The sequence below is a fragment of the Sorex araneus genome, chromosome 5 (genome assembly GCF_027595985.1).
Source record: "Sorex araneus isolate mSorAra2 chromosome 5, mSorAra2.pri, whole genome shotgun sequence".
NCBI lineage: Eukaryota > Metazoa > Chordata > Mammalia > Eulipotyphla > Soricidae > Sorex > Sorex araneus.
The window spans coordinates 13,623,505-13,651,000 of record NC_073306.1 but is presented as its reverse complement, the minus strand read 5'-3'; the positions used below and the strand labels follow the sequence as shown (position 1 = coordinate 13,651,000).

General features: G+C 51.7%; 1 protein-coding gene across 6 annotated transcripts in view; it reads right to left on the bottom strand.

Annotated features, from left to right (window-relative positions):
• The window catches only part of DOCK7 (dedicator of cytokinesis 7), a 187,989-nt gene that overhangs the window by 14,419 nt on the left and 146,074 nt on the right, over window positions 1-27,496 (bottom strand). For 3 of the 6 annotated variants that reach the window (XM_055137873.1, XM_055137875.1, XM_055137877.1), the window contains 10 exons: window positions 25,666-25,762; window positions 20,495-20,591; window positions 20,063-20,197; window positions 17,198-17,350; window positions 14,100-14,258; window positions 13,120-13,220; window positions 11,575-11,767; window positions 9,011-9,154; window positions 6,905-7,036; window positions 4,999-5,013 (listed from right to left, as the gene is read on the bottom strand). In XM_055137873.1, the coding sequence (XP_054993848.1) occupies window positions 4,999-5,013; window positions 6,905-7,036; window positions 9,011-9,154; window positions 11,575-11,767; window positions 13,120-13,220; window positions 14,100-14,258; window positions 17,198-17,350; window positions 20,063-20,197; window positions 20,495-20,591; window positions 25,666-25,762 (1,226 nt within the window). Of the gene's footprint in view, window positions 1-3,167; window positions 3,283-4,998; window positions 5,014-6,904; window positions 7,037-9,010; window positions 9,155-11,574; window positions 11,768-13,119; window positions 13,221-14,099; window positions 14,259-17,197; window positions 17,351-20,062; window positions 20,198-20,494; window positions 20,592-25,665; window positions 25,763-27,496 lie in introns of those variants that run through there. The other 3 variants (XM_055137874.1, XM_055137878.1, XM_055137879.1) reach the window with 2 other exon arrangements.

Below are 27,496 nucleotides of genomic sequence, written 5' to 3'. Positions count from 1 at the left end.
CAAGCTTTAACTTACACGGCCTTAGCAGCTCAATCTATCGACACCACCACCTTGTGGGGGGTGAGACTAGGAAATCCAGCTACTCATGTGACCTTCAGAGACTCCCCCCCCCCCCCCCCGCAACCCGTCCTCTGCTTCCCTCAACTGACTCCACGTGGGCAGGGTGGGCTTGATTCCACAGAGTGGCAATCACTTTCCCCCTTCTTCGGTTAAACTTCCTTTTTACCGTTTTTGAGTCCTAGATCTCCACTCGGAAACAGAACGCCTCTTAGGTTTTATGAACCGAATGGTGCTATGATTTCCAGGGGCCGCAAGAGAATGACGACGTGAACGATTCAGTACAAGAGAGGCGACTGACTTTTCACAGGATCTGAGTCTGCTTCGGGCTACACACTAGCTCTCCAGTTCCTGTGCGTCCAGTCAGGTCTCACCCCAACTGTGGGACGCAGGGTACCATTATTTTCCCCTGAATTTTATAGATTCGAGAGAGAGTCTTTTGTCCACGTTTACCCTATCAGCTCAAGTGGCTCTGGATTAAATGCCAATATGCCCCAAGCTCAGGCCTGAACTAAGCTAGATAAGCGCCCCCTATTCTTGTACCTAGTTCTATCACCATCGTGTTTTTGTACCAAGTACGAGCCCTGAGTCCTCCTCCGTTTCCCTGAGTATTTCAGAAGTTCTCCGAACGTCAGTAGTCTCGTGCAAGTTTCCGGTGCCTCTTCCTTGCTTGCAGCCCTTCTTACATGCCGGCGTCTATCCTGTCTACTCAGGATTGAAGGTTGCTGGCGTACCGGCTAAACTCACTCTTTTTGGATAGGGCAGGACAGAGCAATCTCAGATAGGAGATCTCCATCTCTTATAGCCCTCTGGTGATGCTCAGGGGTTACTCTTGACTCTGCACTCAGGATTCGCTCCTAGTGATGCTCAGGAGACCATATGGGGTGCCGAGGATCGAACCGGGGTCTGCCGCGTGCAAGGCCTTACCCACTGTGCTATCGCTCCAGCCCTGTCAGAAGTCACGCCTCAGTCTCATTTGCTGTGGGAAGTGTCCGCTGTCTGTGTCTTTTTCTCTCCGAAAGCACAGCGGGCTGAGCACGGTCAGGGCAGCTCCTCCCCTGGTGCTCCGCCACGGGTCTCTGGCAGTTCCCTGTTTGGGCCACCCCCTCTTCAGAGAGCACCTCCACCCAGAGACAGGAAGGCTCCCCCTCCCCCCCACCACTGTGTTTTCCTTAACAGCAAATCTCACTTCCGGGTCTGTGGGCAAAGCCCCGCGGGGTGTCCCCCCGTGCGCTGGTCTCACTCCTTCCTAGTGGCAGGGCGAGGCTGGGTTTCCCACGGGGCTGCCTAGAAATGCTGATGTCGGGGGAAGACGCTCTTGGGGTTTTCTTCCCATGCCCTGCTTTCAGCAATCTCCCTCCAGCGCTTACCTGGGCTATTCTGAATTCTGCTCCCCCTTCTCCGGGCTTGGGTAAGTAAGGAAAAAGTAACCCAGCGCTCCGAGCCAGAAGGACGGCCTGGATTTCTGAACTTGTGCAGACGGACATGGGGACGCTGCTCCTCGCTCTCAATGCCGGGGCTCCCCACTCCTTTGTGACCCCTTGGAGAAGCGAGCTTAACAAAGGCCGCCTCAGCCTCTCTGGGCACTGTCAGATAAACCTACTTAGCTAGAGACGCTCCCCTCCAAGAAGTATCATTTTTTTTAAAAAAAAAGTTTTTAATGATAAAGTATTATGTGACCATGTTATTAGTGTTTGGGGCTTAGTTTTACTGACGTAACTAAACTTGCATTGATCGACTGTTCTGTTTGTTTTGTTTTGGGGCCACACCTGGCCATGCTTATTCCTGGCTCAGCTCAGGGGTCATTCCGGTGGTAGTTGCGGGACCAGATGGGATGCTGGGGATTGGTCCCGGGTTCACTGTCTGCAAGGCAAGCGCCCTTGCTGCTGTACTATTGCTCCAGCCCCCAGCCCTGATCTACCTTTAAATACAAACGGATTAAATATATAACCCTCTCTCTCTCTCTTTTTTTTTTTTTTTTGCTTTTTGGGTCACACCCAGCGATGCACAGGGGTTACTCCTGGTTTTGCACTCAGGAATTACTCCTGGCAGTGCTTGGGGGACCATATGGGATGCCGGGGATCGAACCCGGGTCGGCCGCGTGCAAGGCAAATGCCCTACCCACTGTGCTATCGCTCCGGCCCCTAACCCTCTCTCTTTTGTTTCTACATTCTGGGGCCTCCCAACAATGCTCAGGGAGTCTGGGGGCTACTCTTGGGGACACACCCCCACCTGGGCTGGGAGTGCAATGTCGGACTCCAGCAGTGCCGGGCCACCAGAACCAACCTTCACAGTGCTGGAGCAGTGGGGGGAGGGGAGAGTTGGTGCTCGGGATCAAGTTCAGGGCCTGACAGGTGCCCAGCACGGACCCTTGACCTGGAGCTATCTTCATGGCCCCATAATTGCTTCTTTGGAAACAAAACAAAACATAAGGGCCAGAGTGAGGTAGGGCATGGCAGGCAGGGCACTAGCCTTGCACGCAGCTGACCAGGGCTTGGTCCTCAGCATCTCATACTATGGCCCAAGCAGCACCGGAAGTGATCCCTGAGCAGAGCCAGGAGCCCCCAAACCAAAATAAATAAGGAACTAAACAAAATGAAACCTACACACATAAAATATGAGACGGTTAAAAAATTTTACAGAAATTCAGTATATATATATATATATATAATATTTTCTCACACAATGATTTAAAATGCAGCCAAAAGAATAAAAAGAATTTCCATTTTTATTTGCTCCCTGTTTTCTTAGGAAAAATAAGTGGGCTTGGGAGAGAAATGAAAATAAAAGGGAACACTAGCTTGTCTTTCCTATGCTGAAACTCAAGGAGCAGACGGAGCCCGGGTGAGTTATCCAGGCTCGCTGGTGAGTCATTCTGCACAGTAAATACTTAACCACATCGTTAGGCGTCAAGTTTTAGCGTTATCTCTTACACACAGACACACACACACAGACACACAGGCACATGTAATGAAAAACGAAAGCAAAAGATATAATTTGTGATCTGGGAAGGACTTCTCCAGGACCGAGTTATATCAGGAAGTAGTTCTAGGCAAAGAACCTTTCTACAGTGTGAAACCAGATTATTGAATTCTAATGAGCTGAGAGTTCTTAGAGAATACTAAGAAATTAGCTAGGAAATAACAGTTTTTTAGAAAAATGAAATCATCCAAGTTTTCCCAGAGCCAAAAAAAAAAAAAAAGAAAAATATTCACAAGATAGGAACTTACCACAATAGACAAGAGTAAAAGTAGGGAGTAGGGCCAGCAACCAGGGGCGAGAGAGAAAACAGAAAGCATTTTAATTAGGGAAATTTCAAAACAAATGAGCAGCATATGGTAGCAAACACATTTTTTTTGTGGAAAAAAAAAAAGAAGAAAAATGCAAGCATCCATTTAAGTTTTACACGGGAAAAGCAAAAAACAAACGTGCAACCACTTTAGAAGCTACAAGACTAAAAGTCCAGTGAAAGGTAGTGACAAGAATATAGATGAGAAAATAAAGTCTACGTGCCTTGGACCATGCAGTAAACGTGACGAGAGAATGGTATTAATGTCATAACCGGTGGGGGAGGGGGGAATACGAGACCGATCAGGGGTCGATTTAGCATCAGACAGACAAGCGCGCAACTGCTCAGAGGTTTCTCCAGACCTTCTCTCATGCCTCCTGCTCAAGCGAGTTCCCCTTCCGGTCGGGAAGCCCACAGGGAGCGTCAGCCCTTGCAGATACCCCAGGTGGGTCTCTACGGCCGGCCTAACTGGGGGGGCGGGGTAGGGGGGGCCAGAAGTGGGAGGTCTCTATCCTCGGGGGTTCATCCAGGCCCTTCGCCTCTATTCTGGGGAATGAAGGAAAGTCAAAGGAGATGCGACGGGCTCGTTTTCTCCTGGGCTTTCTATCTGACATGCCCCCGTCGGGCAGGGGGGCCCCGGATGACGGAGCCCACACAAACCCAACTACCAGGCGGAGGCGAGGGGGCAGACGTGGAGCTGGAGCTGGGGGCTTCGCCTTCCGCCAGCCTGAGCGAGCGCCGTCTTGCTTCACCTGCGCTGGGTAAGTCAGGGCACACTGCATCCAATTTTTTCCTATACAGGAAGATTTAGAACGATGCCTTCCTGGCATTTTTCAAGTTAAGAATTGATTTATATTAGAACTTTTTACGAGCCCTAACTACCACATAAAAAAGCAGCGCGGTTCATCTTCATTAAAGACTAATTATCAAATGCTGTCAGAATGAGGTCAAATGAAGATTTCAGGCGCTCCTGCAATCTCTCCCCACCCCCCCCCCCAGAAAATTTAAATGACAAAAATGATTTTTTCCCCCCTCCAGAAAGGTGTACACTCAAGGTGAAAGGATTCAGCAGCGAAGGAACACATCCTCCTCTCAATTCTAAGATGAGGGTTCTGGCCTACATTTATTTCAACTGACAGAGATGTGTGGGTCCGTACATAGGTGTGTTCTGGGAGGGCGGGGAGGTCTATAAAAAACAAAACATCAAACGATGGTGTGTCTTACAACTGATGGGCCTTAGGCGGGATGAAATAAACTTTCTACTTAACCCCTCTGAGCAGTAACACATAAATCGACCACTGTAAAATGAGGTGAAAACAATATGGTTAAGAAAAGAAAAATCTTGTGTATAAACGCTGATGAAAGAAAATGTTCAAAGGATAAAAACAAACTGAAGTGAGGACAAAGTGGCTCATTTACCAAAGAATCTCATTAGTGTAACATATGGATTTCCATGCACTACCTAGACCCTCTGAACGGCAGCTTTCCTCAGGATAACTAAGAGCGTTTGAGCACTTCTTTGGTTAATGAATTCAGCTGACAGCAGATAGCAACAGACTGCCCACAGCTAGCACATGTGGGCGAAGCATCGGCAAAAGAAATCTGATTAAATCAATCTATAAGTGTCTTGAACTAACTAAAACATTACCTACCTCCCAGCCAGTACTCTGTATGATAAAAAGTAAAAAAAAAAAAAAAAAAAAGGGCAAGTCACCAAAAAAAATTCGTGCAAAGGCCAAAGGAAGTTAGTTGGGTTCTGTCAGGCACCAGACGCCATGAGCTCTTCTTCGTGACAAGCTGTGGGAATTGCCAGCACCTCACTCCTCACTTCAGACCCGTGGTGGCACTAAGGACCTTGCGTTTCCGACCCGGCAGCTGCACCTGCACTTCTGAGCAGTGCCAAGAGTGCCCGTCTGGGCCCAGGCACTGGCGGCTCTTTCCTTTGATGCTCCTGAGACCGTTAATCACGCCTCCCAGCTACCCCGGGGAAGGAGGCGGCAGCAGGAACTGCCCCTCTGCGCGAATGTGCTTGTTGCTTGGAGCACTGGGAGTTCCCCCGGGGGTGGAGGGGGTGGAGCGGGTGCTTGTACTCAGCCAGGTACGGTTCTGGAGGCTAGTGATGAGGTTCTTTTGACCCTCTCCAAAGGCTAAAGAGACCCACCTGTTTGGAGCACGGATCCTTGTCAACCTTTTTGCAACTTCGGTGTCTCAGAGAAGGACCGCAAAGTCCTACCAGCACTACAGCGGCCCTGTTTTAAGACTTTTTTTTTTTTTTTTTTTTTTTTTGCTTTTTGGGTCACACCCGGCGATACACAGGAGTTACTCCTGGCTCTGCACTCAGGAATCACCCCTGGTGGTGCTCAGGGGACCATATGGGATGCTGGGAATTGAACCCGGGTCAGTCGCGTGCAAGGCAACCGCCCTACCCGCGGTGCTATCGCTCCAGCCCCCTGTTTTAAGACTTTTTTTCAGATCAATGTCTAGAACAGCCTTGCATCCGGGAAGAAAGAGCAGGCCACACTGAGAGACATCAAGAAAAGGCCTTCGAGCCATGAGTGCACCACCTCTTCCTCAGGGGCTAACGGGGGCAGGTACTAGAGGTAGGACAGGGGATGAAAAGGCAGGGAAGGGGGAGGACGGGAGGCTACAGAGCATTCCAAGGAGGCCGAGGATTTAGGGTCAAGATATTAACCCCTAGTCGTCTACTATTTTTTTTTTTTTGCTTTTTGGGTCACACCCGGCGATGCACAGGGGTCACTCCTGGCTCATGCACTCAGGAATCACCCCTGGCGGTGCTCAGGGGACCATATGGGATGCTGGGATTCGAACCCGGGTCGGCCGTGTGCAAGGCAAATGCCCTACCCGCTGTGCTATCACTCCAGCCCCATATTTTTTTTTTTTTTAAAAAAAACCCTTTTATTCTTTCCTCTATACTTCACTCTAAAACCAAGTTTAATCTGATTTTAATTTTAGTGATAATAGGTAAATCTCATAATCGCCAGTACTGAAATTATACTATTGTAATGACCAGACAACAACCATTGCACAAAGTCTTTTGGCCAGTGTCACCTGCATTTTAGAAATACATCAAAAGAAGACTAAATGGAAACATCTCAGAAAAACAGGTAAAGCTTCGAGGAAGTGAAAAATATTCACTCACTGAACTTTTATACATCACTTAATGAAAAATTAATTTAAATATAACAACTTATTTTGGGGGGGTAGCAAGGAGTCAGACTCAACTTAGAATTCAGATTCTTCAGCCTAACCTGTACCGTGCAACAGAAACTATTTCTAAAAAATGTGGCAACTAGTAATAAGTGAAAAAAAGTGAAGAGGAAACGCCCCTCCCCCCAAAAGGGAAAGTGACCGTGGAAAGTGAAAGGGGATCATGAGCTCCTTTAGGTAAATTCACTGTACATTGCTAAGGAGTCTTGCTGTGGCACTAACCACCACTCTGCACTGTCTGCCCGTGACCTGCTCACGAGGTTCGCCTCCCGGCCTCTCCTGTCCCCAGCTCCCTCCACTTGTTCAGAAGCCAGAAACGGGAATTGTTACCTGATGGACAATTTTGCTGAACGCCTCCTGGAGTTTACCGTGAATGGTGGACAGCTTCTTGGCGTCCCGGTTGGCTTCGTGGATAGGAATGAGGACTTTGTAAACCTCGTTCACGGCTTCGTACATGCCGGCCTGTGGGAACAACGTGGAGGGGTTGCTGCCTTAGTGAAACACATCGGCCCGGCGTTTCTCTCGTAGGTGGAACAGAAACAAGCAAACGGCCTAACACACCCCACGCACAGCTCTTGAGACTGTGAAAAACAACGGTTGCTAGAGGAGAGGAGAGAGTAAGCAGGAGCAAGACCTTTTTTTTTTTTTACATTTTTTTTTGTTGTTGTTGGGGTGGGTGGGCCCCAGCCTGCCACGGCCAGGGTTGCTTGGGGTGGGTCGGAGCGCTGGGGGCCCCTTCAGGCAGCTCGGCCACCGGGAAGTGCATCAACAACTAACATTCTTCCCTTCGAATCAGTGCAGTTAAGCTGGCTGAGTGCTGATAACGGTGGAACTGATGACCGTGGCCAGCAGGCTGGTACTGACCCCAAGCCGAGTGCCGTGATAAGCACTTTCCACGAGCACTCACATAACCCGGCTGGCAAGCTTATGAGGTAATTCCCATTATTTAGAGCTTCAGGAAAGTGAGATTGAACAGTTGAGTCATTTGTGCCGAGATGACAGATCGACTAAGGTCGCGGAGCCGGAGCCTGCAGGGCCGCGGGAGGTCAAGTCAGGCCCTTTGCCAAGAGATGGCCGGGAGGACTGGGCCGCCTCGCGCACTCTCCTGCCCAGCCTGGGCCTCGAACCCGACGCTCAGCAGAGAGGCTGGGGAACTGTGACCCGCACAGGGGCCGAGACACAGGGCCGGGAGCCCACCTCCTGCTCTGACAAACAGCCGCCTGAGAGCTGAATGCATTCTTCATGCGCCGAGGGGGAGGCACAAGCAGAGGGTTAAGGGGCCGGGTGACAGCACATCGGGGAGGGCGTCTGCCTTGTGCGGCATCCCATATGGTCCCCCGAGCACTGCTAGGAATAACTCCCGAGTGCAGAGCCGGCAAAACCCCTGAGCACTGCCAGGTGTAGCCTCAAAAGACAAAAACTGAAAAAACGAAACAGAAGAGGGTGAAAGCCTGGGCGAGTGGGTCCGGGAAGTGAGGACACGGCTGGCTGGGGCTGACAGGGCGCCTGGCAGGGAAGCGCCAGGACTCGAAGACTATTTTAAGAGGCTCACAAGCAACTAATAGGATGAAAGGTGGCACTTTCCTTAGGGCCAGGCCCCCCACACCCAGGAGATCTGCTCTTTTCTGAGGGCTCTATTTCCAGTGCCATATTCGGTCACCCAAACAGGAACTGAAGTCAGCCAGGGGCCTTTGTGTTTTGTACGGCTTTTTAAAATGGAAGGTCTTAGAAAATGTTTGGTGGGAAATGTTTTGGAACACCACCAAATCCATACTCTACCAAAAACACAAAACAAAACAAAAAGAACCAGCTAAAGATTAGAACTGGTTTGATGGTTATCTATTTTTTTTTTAAATTTTATCTTTATAAAGTTGTTCACAATATTTGGTTACATTTAATATCCAAACACCAATCCTGCCACCGTTACAACTTCCCACCACCACATCTCCAGTCCAAACCCCAAACCTTGCCCCCCAGGCAGAACCAAAATAAGTTTTGTATTGCTTGGTATGAATGATCTGCTAAAAAAATGAGACAAAAACGGTTTTTTAGAGGAAAGAGTGTGAAGACTGTTGTATTTTACCCAGGAGTCAGTGGTATATCTTTAACTGATGTATTCCTACAGAGGCTTTTTGGTTTTTTTTTCATTGTTACTGTTGTTTTGGGACTCCACCTGGCAGTGCTCAGGGCTGATGCCCGGCAGGGCTCGGGGACCATAGGGGTCATCAGGGACTGAACCCAGGTCAGCCATGTGCAAGGCAAACGCCCTACTCGCCGTACCCTTTGCTAGGGCCCTTCCTACAGGGTTCTGAAGGTGCTTGGGAAAAACCACCGTCAAGGGAAAGCAGGATCCCAGGAGAGGCTGAGGCCGCCTGTGTGGACGCGGGTAACTCTGAGGCCCGGGACTGTGGGCGAGAGCGAGTGAGAAGCCCCTACCATAGAGAAGGACGCGGCGGCCTGCTCCAGCAACCCCACGAGTCCGGACTCGGTGAAGTACTTTCCAGAGCAGATACCCTCTTCATCTGGAGACACCACGTCGTCGGAGACCGCGGACTCTTCTAGAACATTAGATGAAATATTCTAGGGGAGAAACAAAAGGTGTGTAAAATAGAAATAATTTTCTCGCGTGGAAGAAATGTATATGCAAGGGATAATGGAAGCTAAAAGGTAAGGATCAGCTTATGGTAAAATAAGTAATTGATAAAAGACATATCTAAAAATATGTCTTTTTTTTTTTTCTGCTTTTTGGGTCACATCCAGCGATGCACAGGGGTTACTCCTGTCTCATGCACTCAGGAATTACCCCGGCGGTGATCAGGGGATCATATGGGATGCTGGGAATTGAACCCGGGTCAGCCGCCTGCAAGGCAAATGCCCTACCCGCTATGCTATCTCTCTAGCCCCTCTAAAAATTTTTTTTTTTTACAATAAAATAGCAACATCATAGATGTCTTTCCACAAATAAAAAGTTGTGAAAGAGAAACTAAAGAAAATTTATGGGCTATGGAAAACAGAGATAAGACAAATGACATCTAAGAAGACCTAACAAGGGGCCGGAGCGATAGCACAGCGGGTAGGGCGTTTGCCTTGCATGCGGCCGACCCGGGTTCGATCCCCGGCATCCCATATGGTCCCCCAAGCACCGCCAGGAGTAATTCCTGAGTGCAAAGCCAGGAGTAACCCCTGAGCATCGCTGGGTGTGACCCAAAAAGAAAAAAAAAAAAAAAAGAAGACCTAACTAGTATTCTTGGTTTTTTTGGGGGGTCATACCCTGTGGTGCTCAGGGCATACTCCTAACTCTGTTCTCAGGGGTCTCTCCTGCCATAAAGAATCCCAGGACGGAACCTAGGCCAGCCTGTAAGGGAAGTGCCTACACTCGGCCCCCAGTCTTTATTTTTAATTTGGTCTTGTCAAAATTCCTTATAAAGGAAATTAAAGCCATAAAAATTGTCTGTCTGGCTTATCTACATAACGCTGAGTTAATGAAACAAACAAATATTATAAAATCTGCTTAACTCAATGAGATTGGACACAATATCATTTCTTCTAAAAAAGAAATGCTACGGAGGGCTAGAGCAATAGCACAGTGGGTGGGGTGTTTGCCTGGCACGCAGCCAACCCGAGTTCGATTCCCAGCATCCCATATAGTTTCCTGAGCACCGCCAGGAGTAATTCCTGAGTGCATGAGCCAGAAGTAACCCCTGTGCATCGCCGGGTGCGACCCAAAAAGAAAGAAAAAAAAGAAATGCTACGTACATACCTTAAATACTGTATTTTAACCTAAACAGACACTCAATTATCAATTTGGGGGAGTTGGTCTAAGGTTTGTCCCTGTGTACCGGTTTCCAGATGGGAGTTCCGTTTGCTCTCTCTCGATTCAATAGCTGTAACTGAGGGCTGGAGCGATGGTCCCGTGGGTTGGGAGCTTGCCTTGCATGACCCACTTCAACCCCTAGCACCAGATGTGGTCCCCTGAGCATCACCCGGGAGTGACCTCTGAGTCCAGAGCAGGAACAAGCCCTGAGCATGCCGGGTATGACCCCCACACCAAAGAATCCAACTAAATTAGAGGAGTTACTGCGGCTGAGATGAAACATTTATTTTTGCTGTGTGGGGGTGGTGGAGGGATGTCTGGGTCACACCCAGCAGTGCTGGGGTGGGAGTGGGGGGTACTCAGCTCTGTGCGCGGGGGACCACGTGTGGTGTGGGGGATCTAACCAGGGCTAGCCACATGCTAACACGTGGCTTAAGGTCAAGCCCTTCGGCCCGTGTCCCCTGGCTGCTGCACTGTCATTACGGAATCATGGCATTCCAGACAGGCAACAGGCGTGGGCTTATTTGACTTGTTGCATTAAGCAAAAGCAGTCTAAGAGTTTATACCGGATCTCAGTATTTTGTTTGGTTTTTGTGGTTTGGGGGCCACACCCAGTGATGCTCAGGGCTCGTCCTGGCTCTGTGCTCAGGAGTCACTCCTGATGACTCCTGGCTGTGCCTGGGAACCATCTGCGGTGCCAGGGACTTGCACAGGGGTTGGCGGCACGCAAGGCAAGCTTCTCACCCTGGCATTAAACACTTTCTAGCCAGAATATTCTTTTCTTTATTTGGGGGCGTGGGGGGTGGTGGTGAGGGCACATCTGGCTGTGCTCAGGACACCCCACGCGGTGCCCGGGAGGGGACCTGGTTTGGCGTGTGCGAGGCTAGCTCCTAACCCACTGTGTATCCCTGGGGCCCCGATTCTCAGTATTTTGAGGACACTTCATGGGTGCTGTGACGCCTCCGTTGGGACAGGCCAAGGGAAGACAGGAGACGGCGCAGTGAGGACGAGAGGGAAGAAACCGTGGGAAGCAGAAGGGAGGATTTTAAACAATGGGCTGCGGCAGTGACGCCGAAACGTCCACGCATCCCCTGAAAACCCAGTTCCATAGTGAAGGGGTCGTCACGGCAGGGAGGCAGGCCAAGCCCACCCCGCTCCCTCCCCAAAGGCCGTCGCGGGGCCCTACCTGGAAGGTGACGCAGCCCACGGGCAGGTACTTGCGGTCCTCCAGCATGCTCAGGTACTCGGCCACCAGCGCGGCGGAGTGCACCAGGCACTGCGCGGCCTCGGCGTGGTTGCTGCGCTCCGAGTGTTTGCCCGCCATGTTCTGCAGCCACGTCAGCCGCAGGTCCGGCGACGTCTGGTAGCCCTTGGCGATTCTGGTTGGGACAGAACGTCCCTGCCGTTAGAGGCGCCCGGCAGGCCGGCGGGGGGCTGGGAGTGCTTGTTCCCCCTCGGCCCAGAAAGTCCCAACACATGGGCCGGAGAGAAAGCACGAGACAGCACAGCGAGGAGGGCGTTTGCCTTCCACGCGGCCGACCCGGGTTCGATCCCCAGCATCCCATAGGGTCCCCCGAGCACCGCCAGGAGTAATTCCTGAGTGCAGAGCCAGGAGTGACCCCTGAGCATCACCGGGTATGGCCCAACAACAACAACAAAGCGAAGGAAGTCCCAACAGAACCCACTAAAGCAGGTTTTCGGGGGCTTTGAAAATGTCCTTGTACCCGTAAGAGAAATAACTGGCTCAAGGAAACGGGGACTAGAGACATTTGTTGATATTCTTAGTGTGTCTGTGTGTGTACGGGAACACGTAAGCTTTAAAAAGGAAGTTATATCATATTAAAATCTGCTAAGGAAAGAAGTGGAAAATATGGGAATTTATGGGTTTATTATGAGAATGAAAACTTAAGAGATGAACAAAAAATATTGGGCTTAAGGCCTTCCCAAAAAATCCAGGGACCAGGACACCAAGGTTTTAAATATGTACTACAATTGTATTGTATTTTATTTTATTTATTTATTTTTTACTTTTTGGGTCATACCCAGCAATGCTCAGGCGTCACTCCTGGCTCTGCACTCAGGAATTACTCCTGGCCATGCTTAGGGGACCATATGGGATGCTGGGAATCAAATCCGGGTCGGCCGCGTGCAAGGCAAACGTACTACCCGCTGTGCTATCGCTCTAGCGTCCTACAATTGTATTTTAAAAATCTTCTTTTTGTAATTAACAAATATACTACATAATTGTCATCATGGTTCTTTTTACTTTTTTGTTTGGGAACCAGCCCAGCGGTTCCAGGGCTCACACCTGGCTCTGCCTCTGACGCCCGAAGGATGGGAGGGACCTTTGCGTGCTGGGGATCGAATCCAGGCTGGCTGTGCACAGGGCGAGTGTCCGAGCCCCTGTGCTCTCTCTCCACCCCAAGTCCTTTTCTGGGGGGTGGAGGCAGCTGGGGAGGGCAAACCCAAGGGTGCTCAGTGCTTCGCCCTGCCTCTGGGCTCCAGAGTCCCTCCGGGTGGGGCTTGGGGTCACCCCGGGGCACGGAAGGCAAATGCCTCAACCCCTGAACTATCTCTGGCTTCGTCAGAGTTCTTCAAGCAGTGTCACGGGACGTTTTGAAAGAGCCACCAGGACAGAGTGCCTTTGGTTTTCCGGTTCCTCTGCCGGGAACGGGGCCCTGTGTTCCGGTGCTACGTCTGCTGAGTCTCCCCACACCCCGCTCAAAGGTACCTGTACATCAGATCGATCAGCATCTCGGGGTCCTCCTGGTGCTCTTTCATCTTCACAGTGTCAGAGAGGATCATGTGGAGATTGAAAACCAAATCTTGGACCTGCGGCGGAGGGCCACACGGGGCACAGGTGTTAGTGGACACTCACGGGCACCGACGGCGTCTGCAGCCGGAGGGCGCTGCAGAGCAGGACCCGAGTGGGACAGTGACAGCCCTACGGGGGGTGGGCGATCGCCGGGATGGCGGGGGAACCTGTTCTCGAGCAGACTTTCCCCAGACCCCGTCAACTGGGAAACAAACGACAAATGAAATATAAGGAGAGAGAGGGCATGGCCAAATAATTCAGGAAGAAATTGCTTCTGTTTTTCGTAAAAAGCAACTGTAGAAACTTTTGCTTTTATTTTTATTTATTTATTTATTTGATATTTTGGGTCACACCTGGTGATGCTGTGGGGTTCCTCCTGGCTCTGAACTTAGGAATTACTCTTAGGGGACCATATGGGATGCCGGGTTCAGCGTGTGCAAGGCAAACGTCCTACCCGCTGTACTACTGCTCTGGCGTGAAACTTTCGCTTTTAAAAGCACATGGCTAAAAATAAATAAATAAATCAATAAATAAAAGCACATGGCTGTTTTATTGGGGTGTGGAATACTTCCGTCCTAAGGCTTTTTGCTGTATAGACTTATAAATTCACAGAACGAAACATCAGTTTTATCTGTTCTAAGAAGGAATGGAGGCTTATTAAAACAAAGAAGATGAAAACAAATACTTTTTTTTTTTAAGGAAGATGCCAAAAAAAAAAAAAACATTAGAGGGAAAAAAGAAGACCCAAGCTTAACGATGGTATCTGCCATGTTGGCTGAAAGAAACAGGGAGGTTCCTTCGCTAAAAACCCAAAGACCCCAGCGTGACTGCACCATCTGGAAGTTCCTGCTCGGAGTCCCGTGCCCGTCAGCGAGGCAGATGGCGGCGCTCCTGACCTGGTCGGGGAAGGTGGTTTCCCGCAGCTCCAGGTCCTCCTCGGCGTACGTGAGGATCGTCTTCAGCGAGCGCCGGAGGAACTCTTCGTTGAAGTTCTGGGATGTGCCGACCAAGGAAGACAGCGACATGGTGACCTGCATCTTGACTCGGGCGAAATTCTGAGGGAGAAATCGCCAGGGGAGCACTTACGACCAGAAGGCCGTGAGGAACAGACTCCGAGCCTCTTCTTCCTCCTAAATGACAGGCCCGGTGGACAAAACGCCGTTCTGGGACGGGAGCGTGTGGTCTGCGGCAATTGGACCAGCGGCACGGTGAGCCACGTAAGTCAGGAGAGAAACGGCCGCTGACCTCACTTAGCCGGGGCAGACGGGAGCACAGCTGAGGGAGGCCTTGCGCGTCCCAGTGCCTAATTACAGAACTGAGAGGGACAGTGGAGAACAGACACCCAGCGGGGGATGGAGGCAGAGATGGATGGAAAGTCGGGGGCGGCCAGGGCTCGGCCCATCGGCAGTGTAGAGACGTGGGATACAGATACACCGAAATCACAGAGCCGAGAGCACAGAAAGCGTGAAATTCAAACTAAAACCACCAAACTTCAAAAAAAAAATGTGTCTGCCAAGGAAGCAGGCGGGGGGGAGGGGCCTGGGGACACTAGTGACGGGAAGTGGGACTGGCGCTGGGAGAGCGTATGCGTGAAACGCGACCGTGAGTGAACTTTGTAAATCGTCGTGCTTTATTTATTTTTAAAATACCACTTCGAGTTAAATTTATTTTTGGCTTTGGGGCCACACCTGGAAGAGCTCAGGGCTTGCTCCTCAGAGAGAGGGTGAGCTAATGTTTCCGATGTGGAACAGGAAGCCGGGTGCTGCTGGTGGAATGGGGACTTCGTGGACACTGGTCTGCAGGGGCCTCGAGAGTAACGGAACGTCCCCAGGGCCCTAAACACCGCTCCTAAGTATCCGTGCGACAAGTGTGGAAACACACGCGTATACACACACATACACACACACACACACACACACTCACTAGCATCCCCCTGCTCACAAGCAGCCTTCGCGCACGCGCACACACACACACACACACACACACACACACACACACACACACACTAGCACCCCCCTGCTCACGAGCAGCCTTCGTTACTGTCAGAGTCAGGACAAGGGGAGCGCCCAGGGCCCACTGACGGGACAGGGAAGTTGGGGCACGGCTGCTTAACAGAACCACTGGGCTATGTCCGGAAAGAGAGCCCTCCCCCCACCTCGGTGACAGCGGGAATGGAAGAGGGGAGCAGAGCAAGTGAAATAAGTCAGACAGTGAAAGGCAAACACCAGTCCCAAGTATTTCATGCCAAAGGAATGTTTCTGAAATGAACTGAGATGCATACAAAAGGCACCAGAAGAAGATGAACAGAAGTCAATGCTGTTACACTGACTAGAAAAGGGGCACTCAGTTTGCTTTTGGTTTGGGGGGGCCATGCCAAAAGGGGTACTTAATTTTTGGTCTGGCGGGGGCTTACTCTTGCCTCTGCTCAGAGAGAAGACGAGCCTTCCTGAAAGGCCGCGGCCACTCGTAAGGACACTGCCTGCTGGGGGCCCAGAAAGACGGTCACAGCGCAGGGAAGGAGAAAGAGAACGTGCGCTGGACAATGACACGGAAATGAAACAGGGGAGAACGTCAGAACCTTCAAACGGAAACTTGTTGGCCAGGGAGAGCGTGCAAAGGGCCGAGCACAGCGGAGAAAGAAAGGGCACCCACATGTGACCCTCGGCACCCTCGGTCCCCGAGCACAACTGGGTGAGGCCCCCAGACAAAAACAAACAGAAAGGACAGTCATCTCCTGGAGCCGGAAAGAAAATACACATTGAAATTCTAAAATACCCACACAAAATGTGAACATCGAGAGGCCAGAGCAACAGCATAGCTGGCGGGATGATAAACCATGGTGGGCTGAATCCCTGGCACCCCATACATTCCCTGAGCACCCCTAGGAGTGATCCCTGAGTGCAGCCAGGAGTGGCCCCCAAACCGAACAAAAAATATGAGAAGTACTGAGTATCAGAACCAATGAAACACTAAAAGCAGTAAAAACAGATATAATATCCACTCATTTACATACACGAGCGACAGTACCATAGCTAAGCTATGCATCAACCTAGGGCCCAGCGACAGGTGAAAGGGTTATGAAGACGTGGGATATATACACACGGAGAAGCACGCAGCTGGGAGCAATCATGAAATCATGCAGTTTCCTGCACGGCGGCTGGAGCTGAATGAAGGAAGTGAACCAGAAGAAGAAAGACAGACAGGATGGTCTCACTTCTCCGTGGCATGCGGCACAGTGTACTGCAGTAAAGGGGATGCCGGGATGGTGCCTGCCCACAGTGCTCAGAGAGGAGGACTAGGAAGGAAGGAATCCAGGGGGCAAGCAGAGATCAGGAAGCAATGGGTGAACAGGCACCGGGCTCCAGGCAAGCTGGGGGTGTGGGTGAGTGGCCGAGCCACACACCCCACACACAGACGCAGCAACGCTACCAACAGGAGACCTTAGCTGAACCGCCGGGACTCTGTCACGTGCCTGTCAGGATGACAGGTGGGCGTAGATGGAGTGGGGGCTGGGGCGGGAGGGACTGCGGGAACACAGGGGGAGGGAAGCTGAACTGGGGCTGGGACTGGTGTTGAAGTATTACATGCCTCAAACTCAACTGTGTAAATCACAGTTCTTTAGTAAACAAAGGAAACAAAAAAGAAATACACCGGTGAAAGTATAGGAGTGAAACATCTGGCTCATAAAAATCAGAACAAATACAAGACGCATTATAAAAAAAAAAAAAAAATTCTATTCTTAAATAAGAAACAAATTAAAACCGAGTTCTTCCAGTTGCATAGAATTACGGAACAGTGAGCCAAGATACGCCCCCCCCCCACCGTCACTTTCACGTCACCCCGTGATAATGCGCCTCGCAGTCACACTCCTAGTGGAAACCAGAAGGACTCTAGGTTGTCTCCGGTCCAGGAAGCAACCCGGTGAGGAAAATGCTCCGCCCCAGAGCTCCATGGCCCCGCCCGGCCCCGCTCCTAGGCCGTGGGTGCGACTCACGTTGCCGATCTCGAAGTTCTGTCTCATGAGCAGGTAGAGCGAGGCGCTGGCGTGGGCGCGGATGGTGCCCACGCTGCTGCTGCAGTGGCGGAGCAGCCGCAGGCACAGGTCCGCACACTGCTCCGTCTCCTCCTCGAACAGCAGCTCCGGGAACTGAAACACACCGCAATGCCCTGCTTAGACAGAGGCTTATGTGGGTAGCGTGGGTCGAGACGGGGCGTGGGGGCAGGGAGAGGCAGAGGCATTATGTGTTCATTGCAGACCCATTCGCAATAGTCAGAATCTGGAAACAACCCTAGTGCCTGAAGAAGCTATGGTACATCTACACAAGGGAATACTATGCAGCTAAGAAAAATGAACTCATGAAATCTGCCAATCCATGGATGGACACTGAGAACTTAATGCTGACCAAGAGGAGTTAGAGGGTGAGGAACAGGCACAGGAAGACATAGCATCATCTCACTCATTTGTGGGACTATAAAGACACACAGTAGGAGAATGATACCCAAAGAGAGTAGAAACGAGAGCCGGGAGGATTGATCCTTAGTAGGAAGCTTGCTGCAATGGGGGGAGGGTGGTTAGGACAGAGAAGGGACCAATATGACCAGGACAGCTGAAAGGGGATAAACTGATATGCATGATACCCCTTTCAGTAACAGTATGGCAAACCACAGTGCCTAATGGGAAAAAAACAAGTGTCTGTCACAGCGGTAGGCTGGGGGCTTGGAGGGGGATGGGGGACACTGGTGGAGGAAAGTGGACAGTGAAGGGATGGGTGCCTACTAACTATTTATGACAAACTCAATCATGAGCAACTTTGTAACTGTATTTCATGATGATTCAATACTTTTTTTTTTTTTTTGCTTTTTGGGTCACACTCAGCGATGCACAGGGGTTACTTCTGGCTCATGCACTCAGGAATTACTCCTGGCAGTGCTCGGGGGACCATATGGGATGCTGGGAATTGAACCCGGCTCAGCTGCATGCAAGGCAAACGCCCTACCCACTGTGCTATCGCTCCAGCCCCGATTCAATACATTTTTTGAGAGAGAGAGAGAGAGGGAGAAAGAGGGAGGGAGAGAGGGAGAGAGAGAGGGAGAGAGAGAAAGAGAGAGGGAGAGAGGAAGAAAGAGGGAGGGAAAGAAGGAGAGAGGGAGAGAGAGAAAGAGAGAGGGAGAGAAAGGGAGAGAGAGAGGGAAAGGAGGAGAGAGAGAGGGAGAGAGGGGGAGGGAGAGAGGGAGAGAGAGGGAGAGGGGGAGAGGGACAGAGAGAGGGAGAGGGAGAGAGAAAGAGACGGAGAGAAAGGGAGAAAGAGAGGGAGAGAAAGGGAGAGAGAGGGAGAGAGGGAGAGGGAAAGGGAGAGAGAGGGGGAGAGGGAGAGAGAGAAAGGGAGAGGGAGATAGAGGGAGAGGGAGAGAGAGGAAGAAAGAGAGGGAGAGGGAGAGGGAGAGAGAAAGAGAGGGAGAGAAGGAAAGACAGGGAGAGGGAGAGGGAGAGAGAGGGAGAGGGAGAGACGGAAAGGGGAAGCGCCGAGGAGAGGAGGGTCTGGAGGACGGGGTGGGGGAAGATCTCTGGGATGCTTCTGACGAGAACAGGAGCTGGCGCGGTCACTATGGAAACGGCAGAGACTCCTCAGAGAGATAAAAAATGGCAAGTCCCTGGGACCCGGCTTCTTCTAGGGAGGCCATGAGGACACGCCTGTGGAAGGCCGCTGTCCCGCCGTCGTCACAGACATGCTTCCCGGCAGCCCGGACACGGAACCCGCCCCAGCACCCCCCAGGGCCGGGGAGCAAAGCTGCTGTGGAGACATGCTCGGTGGCGACGGCTCTGCCGTTACCAACCACAACACCGGGCCCCTGGTTCTGACTGGACAGAACCTGGGTCACGTGAGCAGGGATAAGGAAGTGAAGGGCCGCGATCAGATGGTCTTGGCAAATGTGGCCTCGGAGCGACAGGTCAGCCCTGGGCGAGACCCGGCAGTCCTGGCTGCCAGGCTCGGGGAAGACTGCTGCTCAGAGGAGGGAGGGGGAGGAGGGGGCTGGGCGCTGGGACCTGGGGTGAGAGTGGTGACGATCACACACACCCGAGGCCGAAAACAAAGACCCGAAATTCCAGAACCTTGTAAATCGGTAAGCCAACGAGAAAATAAAGACAAAACCAAATACTAAGATACGAAGACACCTAGGGGGCTGGAGCGATAGCACAACGGGTAGGGCATTTGTCTTGCACGGGGCCGACCCGGGTTCGGTTCCCAGCATCCCATAGGGTCCCCCGAGCACCGCCAGGAGTAATTCCTGAGTGCATGAGCCAGGAGTAACCCCTGTGCGTTGCTGGGTGTGACCCAAAAAGCAAAAAAAAAAAAAAAAAAGATACGAAGACACCTGATCGTTCCAGTCTCCCTGTCACACCCAAGCACGGTTCTTTGGGATCTGTTTTAGGGGACACACCTGGCGGTGCTCAGGGGCTACTCCTGGCTCTGTGCTCAGGAACTACTCCTGGCGGTGCTCTGGGAACCATCACGGATGCTGGGGACCGGATCTGGGTTGGCTGTGCACAAGGCAAGTGCCCCCCCACCCCCCACGCCCAGCGCCACTGCACTATTCCTCTGGCCCTAAGGCCGGAAACTAGTTCAAGGTGAACCAGTAAGAAGCACTCAGCCCCTGTTACTCTGTTGCTCCGATGCCACATTCGCCAAGACCATTTGATCGTGGCCCTTCACTTCCTTGTTCAAGGAAGGAATTCCAAAAGGCATGCAGCAGGAGGAGGCCAAGAAACCGTCCAGGGTCGTGGGTGTCCGGTTGACTCTGGGTCTATATTCGGGAACGAGGCGACGAAGGGGTCTCGGGACGGGAGCCCGGCACTGACCTTGGAGACCAGGGCCCGCTGGGTGGCGAAGCAGTGCTGCAGGTAGAGGGCGCTCTGGTTGCAGGCGAGGCTGTGCAGCAGCACCTTCAGCACCCCGCCCAGGATGCTCTCCTTGGACTCCGTCACCGAAACGGTCTGAAAGAGCAAGTGGGCGGAGACCGGGCTGAGAGCTGGGCGGGGAGACGCGGCGCGTATGGACAGACCCGGGGACGGACGGACGCTCGCCTGAGGTGGCTAGCGAAGGGGAGGGGTGAAGAGCGCGAAGGGAAGGGGTGAAGAGCACGGAAGGAGTAACTGAGGGGGCGTTGGGGGCGGGGAACTCCCCGTACTGAAAAGCAATCACAAAGCGCAAGGAAGGACTTTCAAAGCCCCACTCCAAGTACCGGGCCCGGGGATCAAGTCTAACCCCCGCATCCCTCTGACTTGTCTTACCTGGACGATGATCTCTAATGTGTCCAAGATGATGAGGTTTGCTTCAGTCGCCAGATTCCCGTCAATCAGGGCCTCGTGCTCGATCTCTGCTCTTGACCTAAAGCAAAATATTATGGGGGGGGGGGGAAATCCACCTTTTGAAAAAGCCAAGGCTGGCCCAGGCTTGATCCCCGGCATCCCCTATGCTCCCCCGAGCACCACCCGAGTGCGGAGCCAGGAATAAGCCCTGGGCATGGCCAGGTGCGGCCCCAAACAAGTCAAATTAAAAAACAAAAAGTCAAGAGCTCCACAATTCAAAAAGATTCAGAGATGGTATTGTTATAAGGCAATCTTTTTTTTTTCTTTTTGGGTCACACCCAGCGATGCTCAGGGGATACTCCTGGCTTTGCACTCAGGAATTACTCCTGGCAGTGCTTGGGGGACCATATAGGATGCCGGGGATTGAACCAGGGTCGGCCACGTGCAAGGCAAACGCCCTACCCGCTGTGCTATCGCTCCAGCCCCTAAGGCAATCTTTTTTGCAATCCATCTTTTTTTCATATTTGAGTACAACGAGAGTCTCTTGACTGAGTGCCTGGCTGTCTTCCCTGGGGCCCCTCGGAGGGGATGGGCTCCAGCTTCCTTCCCCGCTCCAAGCAGAGCTACCGGCGGCCGAAGACCACTGGAACCTAGCTACAGCCATGCTCGAGGCCTCTCTCCACACGTTCGGACAAGCCTCACACATGAAGGTACCGGCAGAGGAACCCAGGTGTGTGTAATCCCATCAACGGCCAACATCCAGAGATTTAAAAGCAAGATCCCAAAAGCAATATCTTATAACCTACTTCTCCCTCTGGGAGAAACTGGCAAGCTACTGAGAGTTTCCTGCCCACATGGGACAGCCTTGCAAGCTTCCCATGGTTGTATTCATATGCTAAAGCCAGTAACAAGCTGGATCTCCTTCCCCTGACCCTGAAAGAGCCTCCAGTGCGACATCGTTGGGAAGGCCCAGTAGAGAGAGGCTTCTAAGATCTCAGGGAAAGGATGAATGGAGATGTTACTGAGCCTGCTCGAGCCACTCGACGATCAACGGGATTTCGTGATTCATGATGACAACATTACAAGAAAGGCAATATTTTCACTTAATAGAAATGTTTTATTTCGCCCTGGTTGTGTGTGTGTTTGTGCGTGCACGTGTGCACATGCTCGGGATTGAACACGCAATGTTTGCTGAGCCACAATCCAGCCATTTTAACCAACATTTTGTTTGTAGGCTTTGGTTTTCTGGGCTAAACCTGGCGATGCTCAGGGATCAATCCTGGCAGGGCTCAGGGAACTGCGCCTCACTCAGCGTGTGCAAGGCGAGCGTCTTACTTGCTGTGCTCTCTTTCCTACTGACATTTTTATCAACCGTCCTATTCCCACAGGAGTAGTGTAAACGGTCAGCTTCAGGGATGCCGCCAAGAGGCAGTGTTCCACTCAGACACTAGGTGGCGCTGTGTTACCGAGCCCGCTCCCTACAAAGCCAAACCCTAAATGCTTGCTAGTCCCCTCCCCCACCCGGGGTTCCCAGTGAGCTTATCTAGGTGAAAGCACTTTACTGTTTCCCTAAGTTTCATGTAATTCTCTACATGAAAAAAAATCTTTTTTGGTAGAAATCTGATGTCAAGAACCACGTCACTCAGAACTGGATAAAATCACTCATTAGAAACAGAAGCACACCAGTTCAGTAGCGGGGTTTACTTGAACATCGATGCTCATAGAAAAATTACCTCCTTAAATAAAAAATTTTAAGAATACGTGATTTATGAGTATAGCTGACATTTTTCTAAAAAAACAAACAACGACAGAGAGAGAGTACTGAATACCTCCAAGCAGCCAGGACACCAGCCAAGGCAAGGGCGTTGGCATAAGGCACTGACTTCCTAACGCCCTTCTGTCTCCCAGTCTCTGGCTCTTTCTTACATTTTGAAAATGTAAGCGGGAAATAAAAAAAAAAGCCCCAACATATTTATTTATTTTTTATTTTTTTGCTTTTTGGGTCACACCTGGTGATGCACAGGGGTTACTCCTGGCTCTGCACTCAGGAATTACCCCTGGCCGTGCTCAGGGGACCATATGGGATGCTGGGATTTGAACCCGGGCCGGCCGTGTGCAAGGCAAATGCCCTACCCGCTGTGCTATCTCTCCAGCCCCCCAACATATTTATTAGAGTGAAATCAGAAAAACAGCAAGTCCAACCTTAAAATTCTGGCAATATCTTGTGATCTAAAAGAATGACAAGATACTTATTAGATATAATAACTTTTCCTTATTAGATAATAAGGAAAAACGGCCCCCGAAAGACTTCCTCACAATTAGAGCAAGATCAGCAGAGAACATGCTATCAAGCTGCGGCGAAAGCAAACCCTCTCGTGATAGACAGTGCCTGGCTGCTTGCTGATTTCTGAGAAGACACAACACACGTGGGAAGAGAAAGAAAAGGGCGAGAGGAAGTTAGGAAGTTAGTATCTGTGTTCCCCTCCCCCACGGGCCTCCACCTCCTTCAGGCTGGCCCTGGGGACTGCGAGTGGCTCGAAGAGTGCCTTAACAAGCGCTAAGACTGCAGCCTGGCACTGCATGTCGGGTCCCAGCAAACACCACTGGGAATCCGTCTCTGCTGTTGAGAAGCAACCGGCCGGGTGGCAGTAAGCGTTTCAGAGCTCCGGGCTCCGATGATGCGGTTCTTCCAGGACCCGCTTCCCGGCCTGTGGTTTTACCCTGAGAATTCCCTGAAACTCAGCTGACGGTGGTTCTCAAACAGGGTGACGGACTGCCTGGGTGAGAAGGTGGCAGTGCTCAGTGGGAGAGCAGAGGGCAGATTTAATGAGTTGGTCACTGTGTTTCCAAGGTTTGGGGACCAAGTGACCAGAGAGCTAACCTGTCATCAGGAATTCTTAGGAGAATCACACCCACGCCAGCCTTCAAGTCAGGTGGCTTGACCTACAGTAACGGGGGAGTTAGATGCTTCTCTCTGTCTCACTCGCTGTCTCTGTCTCTGTCTCCATCGCCCTCTCTCTCCACTCAAGGGACAATCCTGGTGGCGCGCAGGGGATCACTGGCAGTGCTGGAGGTCAAACCGGGGTCAGCTGGGGTCATCTCCATGCAAGTCAAGCGCTTTAAGCCCTGTACTACCTGGCTCTCTCTCTCTTTTCCTTCTGAGCTAAGAAAGGCTTTCCATTACAGATGTGTGGGGGGGAAAAACCCTACTATAATAGAATAGCAAATTCCTACTTGCTTCAGGCAAAAAGAGCAAACACAAAAGGTCTGCTTAATGACAGGGACAAATCTGAAACTCAAACAGTGGGAAAAAAGAAAGCATGCCAAAGCACTTGAAACTTCTTAAATGCAACTTTAAAACGTTTGGTTGTACAAGCTACACCCCATGCAGGACAAATACGGAACAATCTCTCGTATCTGTGGTATAGAGAATATATATATTTATATATATTTGCTTTTTAGGTCACACCCAGCGATGCACAGGGGTCACTCCTGGCTCTGCACTCAGGAATTACCCCTGGCAGTGCTCAGGGGACCATATGGGATGCTGAGAATCGAACCCGGGTCGGCATGTGCAAGGCAAATGCCCTACCCGCTGTGGTATTGCTCCTGGAAAAGGGAATGCCAGGTATTAAAGGGGGCCTGACAAGATCACCCCTGGCCCCAAACTATAGGAAGGTGAAGGTCAGAGGGGAGAGAAATTGAGGTGGGTAGCAAGAAGCAGCAGAGGATTGTGAAATAAATTTTCCAAAGGAATTTTTGGGGGGAAGCAAACAGGGGTTACAATGCATAACATCTGGTCCTACTCTATCACATGAAAACACCTTTCTCCAACCATTTTTTGGGGGAGATCTGGGCCACACCTGGTCCAAGGGTGCCAGGGTTCACCCTTGTCAGCTGCCTGCAAGGCACGCTATACTATCTGGTTGCAACCGTTTTACCTTTAAAGGTAACAAATGTCTAGGGGGCTGGAGCAATAGCACAGCGGGTAGGGCGTTTGCCTGGCACACGGCCGACCCGGGTTCAATTCCCAGTATCCCATATGGTCCCCTGAGCACCGCCAGGGGTAATTCCTGAGTGCAGAGCCAGGAGTAACCCCTGTGCATCACCAGGTGTGACCCAAAAAGCATAAACAACAACAACAACAACAACAAAAAGTCTAATAATGCACATAAGATCTTAAAGATGCATATTAAACTCCATCTATTGAACTTGGTATACTATAAACTTTATACATAAGCTTCACCATTCTCCTTGTGTATCTGGAGTACAAGGAGCCATCTACTGTATCAATAACACAGACGGTTACAGGGCAGGCACGGTGAACTAAGAGGGTCAAAAGCAGCAAAGCTCCAGGGATCGAATGCAGAAGTCAGGCTGGGGAGAGAGTCCCCGGGGCAGGAGTGCACGCCATGCCCTTGGGAGGCCTGGCATCACTCACCGGCACCACCTGGTCCCCCGCCCCTGCACCGAGGCAGAGGGAGCCCCCGAGCACAGCCGAGATGGCCTAAAACCAAACATCTCCCCCAACCAGGTGACAGGCAGTTAGTGATTACAGCTAAGCAGGCTACGCTGGATATCTGAAAGTTGAGAAGAGGGCAAATTCCCTGTTGGGGCGCAGAGCTGGGGGTTGAACCCAGGGTCCCAAGTACCAGGACAATCAAGAGTTCGGCCTGTCTGGGGGCGGCGGGTGCTGAGGGTGTTTGTCCTTCATGCAGCTGACCAGGCTTGATTCCCAGCATCCCACGGGCCTTTCGCAGTGACCCCTGAGCTCGGAGCCGGGAGCAAGCCCTGAGCACCGCTGGCTCAAACCTCCCCCGCCCCCAGAGTGAGTTTGGGCTGTAGGAAGAAGTCTGCAGCTGTGCATGGTGACAGATGGGATGAACGCTGACTAAACTTGCTGCCTAAAAATTCCCAATCGGGGCCAGAGAGACAGCAAGGAGGGCATTTGCGTTGCACGCGGCCGACCCGGGTTCCATTCCCTGCATCCCAAATGGTCTCCTGAGCACTGCCAGGAGTGATTCCCGAGTACAGACCAGGAGGAACCCCTGAGCATTGCCAGGTATGACAAAAAAAAGCCAAAACGAAACAAAACACCGCATCACCCGCAAGCATGTCCCGTGCCCCCTCAACCGTGATGGGAGTCACATTACTTGTCGAGTTTCTCCGTGTTTTGGCGCCAGTGAGTCATGTCCTTCCGCCACCTCAGGTTCTCCTGACTTCCAAAGGCACTTCCGGAGGGGCTTCTCTCTGTCGGGGGAATTCCACAGCCACTGGTCAACGCGCCGTCCGTGGGCAAATACACACATGCGCAAGTATACCCATCTATTTGCAAACTTGCACAAAATACTGCACAATGTCACTCACTGGGCTGGGAGCCATTTTATCCTCAGGGTGAGGAGCCAACCCAGACAATGGTGGCGCTTTTCATTAAAGATTTCCACCAGAGAGACAGAAGCAGGGCTGCAACAGGGAACAGCATGTGTGTGTGTGTGTGTGTGTGTGTGTGTGTGTGTGTGTGTGTGTGTTAGTGGTGTGTTTGGGTGTATGCGTGTGTGAGTGTATAAGTTTGTGTATGTATATGAGTTTGTGTGAGCGTATGAGTCTGTGTGAGTATGAATGTGTGAGTTTAAGTGTGTGAATGTAAGTGTGTGTGTGTGTGTGTGTGTGTGTGTGTGTGTGCACGTGCGCAGACACACATGTGGTCACTAAATCAATTTCCCGACGTTGATTTTCTCGAAGTCCGCGGCAGGGCGCCCAAGGCCGCATGTGACAGGACCTCCCTTGCTGTCACGCTGCCCCCTGCTCACGCCTCACTGTGAGGATGCGGCCCTGGGCGTGAGGTGATCGTCCCCCTCACCCGGCTCTTCTTCCCCCGGAGGGTCACTGCTCGGCCACGTATCTCCGGCCCAGAAAGGCTCCACCCGCCCTCCTACCCTGCCTCCACTGTGCTGTGCACCGGCTCTGTTGCTCTCTAGCCCGGGTGGTGGCGAGCACTGAGATGCTGAGGAACGGAGGGGAAGTCCACTCTGGCTTCCCACTTCATGCCCAGTGCAGACAAAGGCTCGGCACTCACTGGGAAGCCGACAAGTCTTAGGCTGACAGGAAGACAGAGCAAGACCTCCCGGCTGGGGAGACAGTATGCGGAAAACACGGGCCGGCCTAAGGCTGACCTGCTTCATCTCCCGCACCACAGGGGTCCCCGAGGCACTGCTGGGTCCCTGAGCACCCCTGGACACGATCGGGTGGCCCTGGTGGTCCCTGGCTCTGCAGCCCAAAGAGCACCACCACCCGAGTCTCACCCTGAACCAGCATCACGGCTGGCTGAGAGCGCTAGGAATGACCGCCACACTCCTGAGCACTGTGGGACCCCCACTCAGCCCCCACATAAAAATAACTCCTCAAGGGGACATGTCCGTGATGCACGGGCGGCAGGACGCCACTTCTTCCTCTGCCGGGTAACGACGGGAGGCTCCCGGGTGGAGCCCACGTGATCCAACAGACCCGCCGAGTGGGGGGTCTGAGACGCGGTGAGAAAGGGACTGTGAGTCCCAACCTCCAACACCCAGGCTAGGAATGTGGGTGTTGTGCACGCGCACACAAATTGTTTCAAAATTAATGTATGATTTCAGTGAAAGAGCGTCCCTTTTCCCCCACATCCACTCTAGCACTGGCTGCTTTTGTTCTTTTGAATGTGAGAAACACTAACATCTTATCCCACACCATATTTGATAGAGTTCAGACAGTAGGCAACAAATCATAGTTTTATATATATATATATATATATGTATATATATATATATATGTATACACACACACACACACACACACACACACACACACACACACACACACACACACCCCTCTTGGAGAGCCTGGCAAGCTACCGAGAATGTCCTACGCTCATTAGCAGAGCCTGGCAAGCTCCCCATGGCGTATTCGATATGCCAAAAATAGTAACGATAGGTCTCATTCCCCTGACCC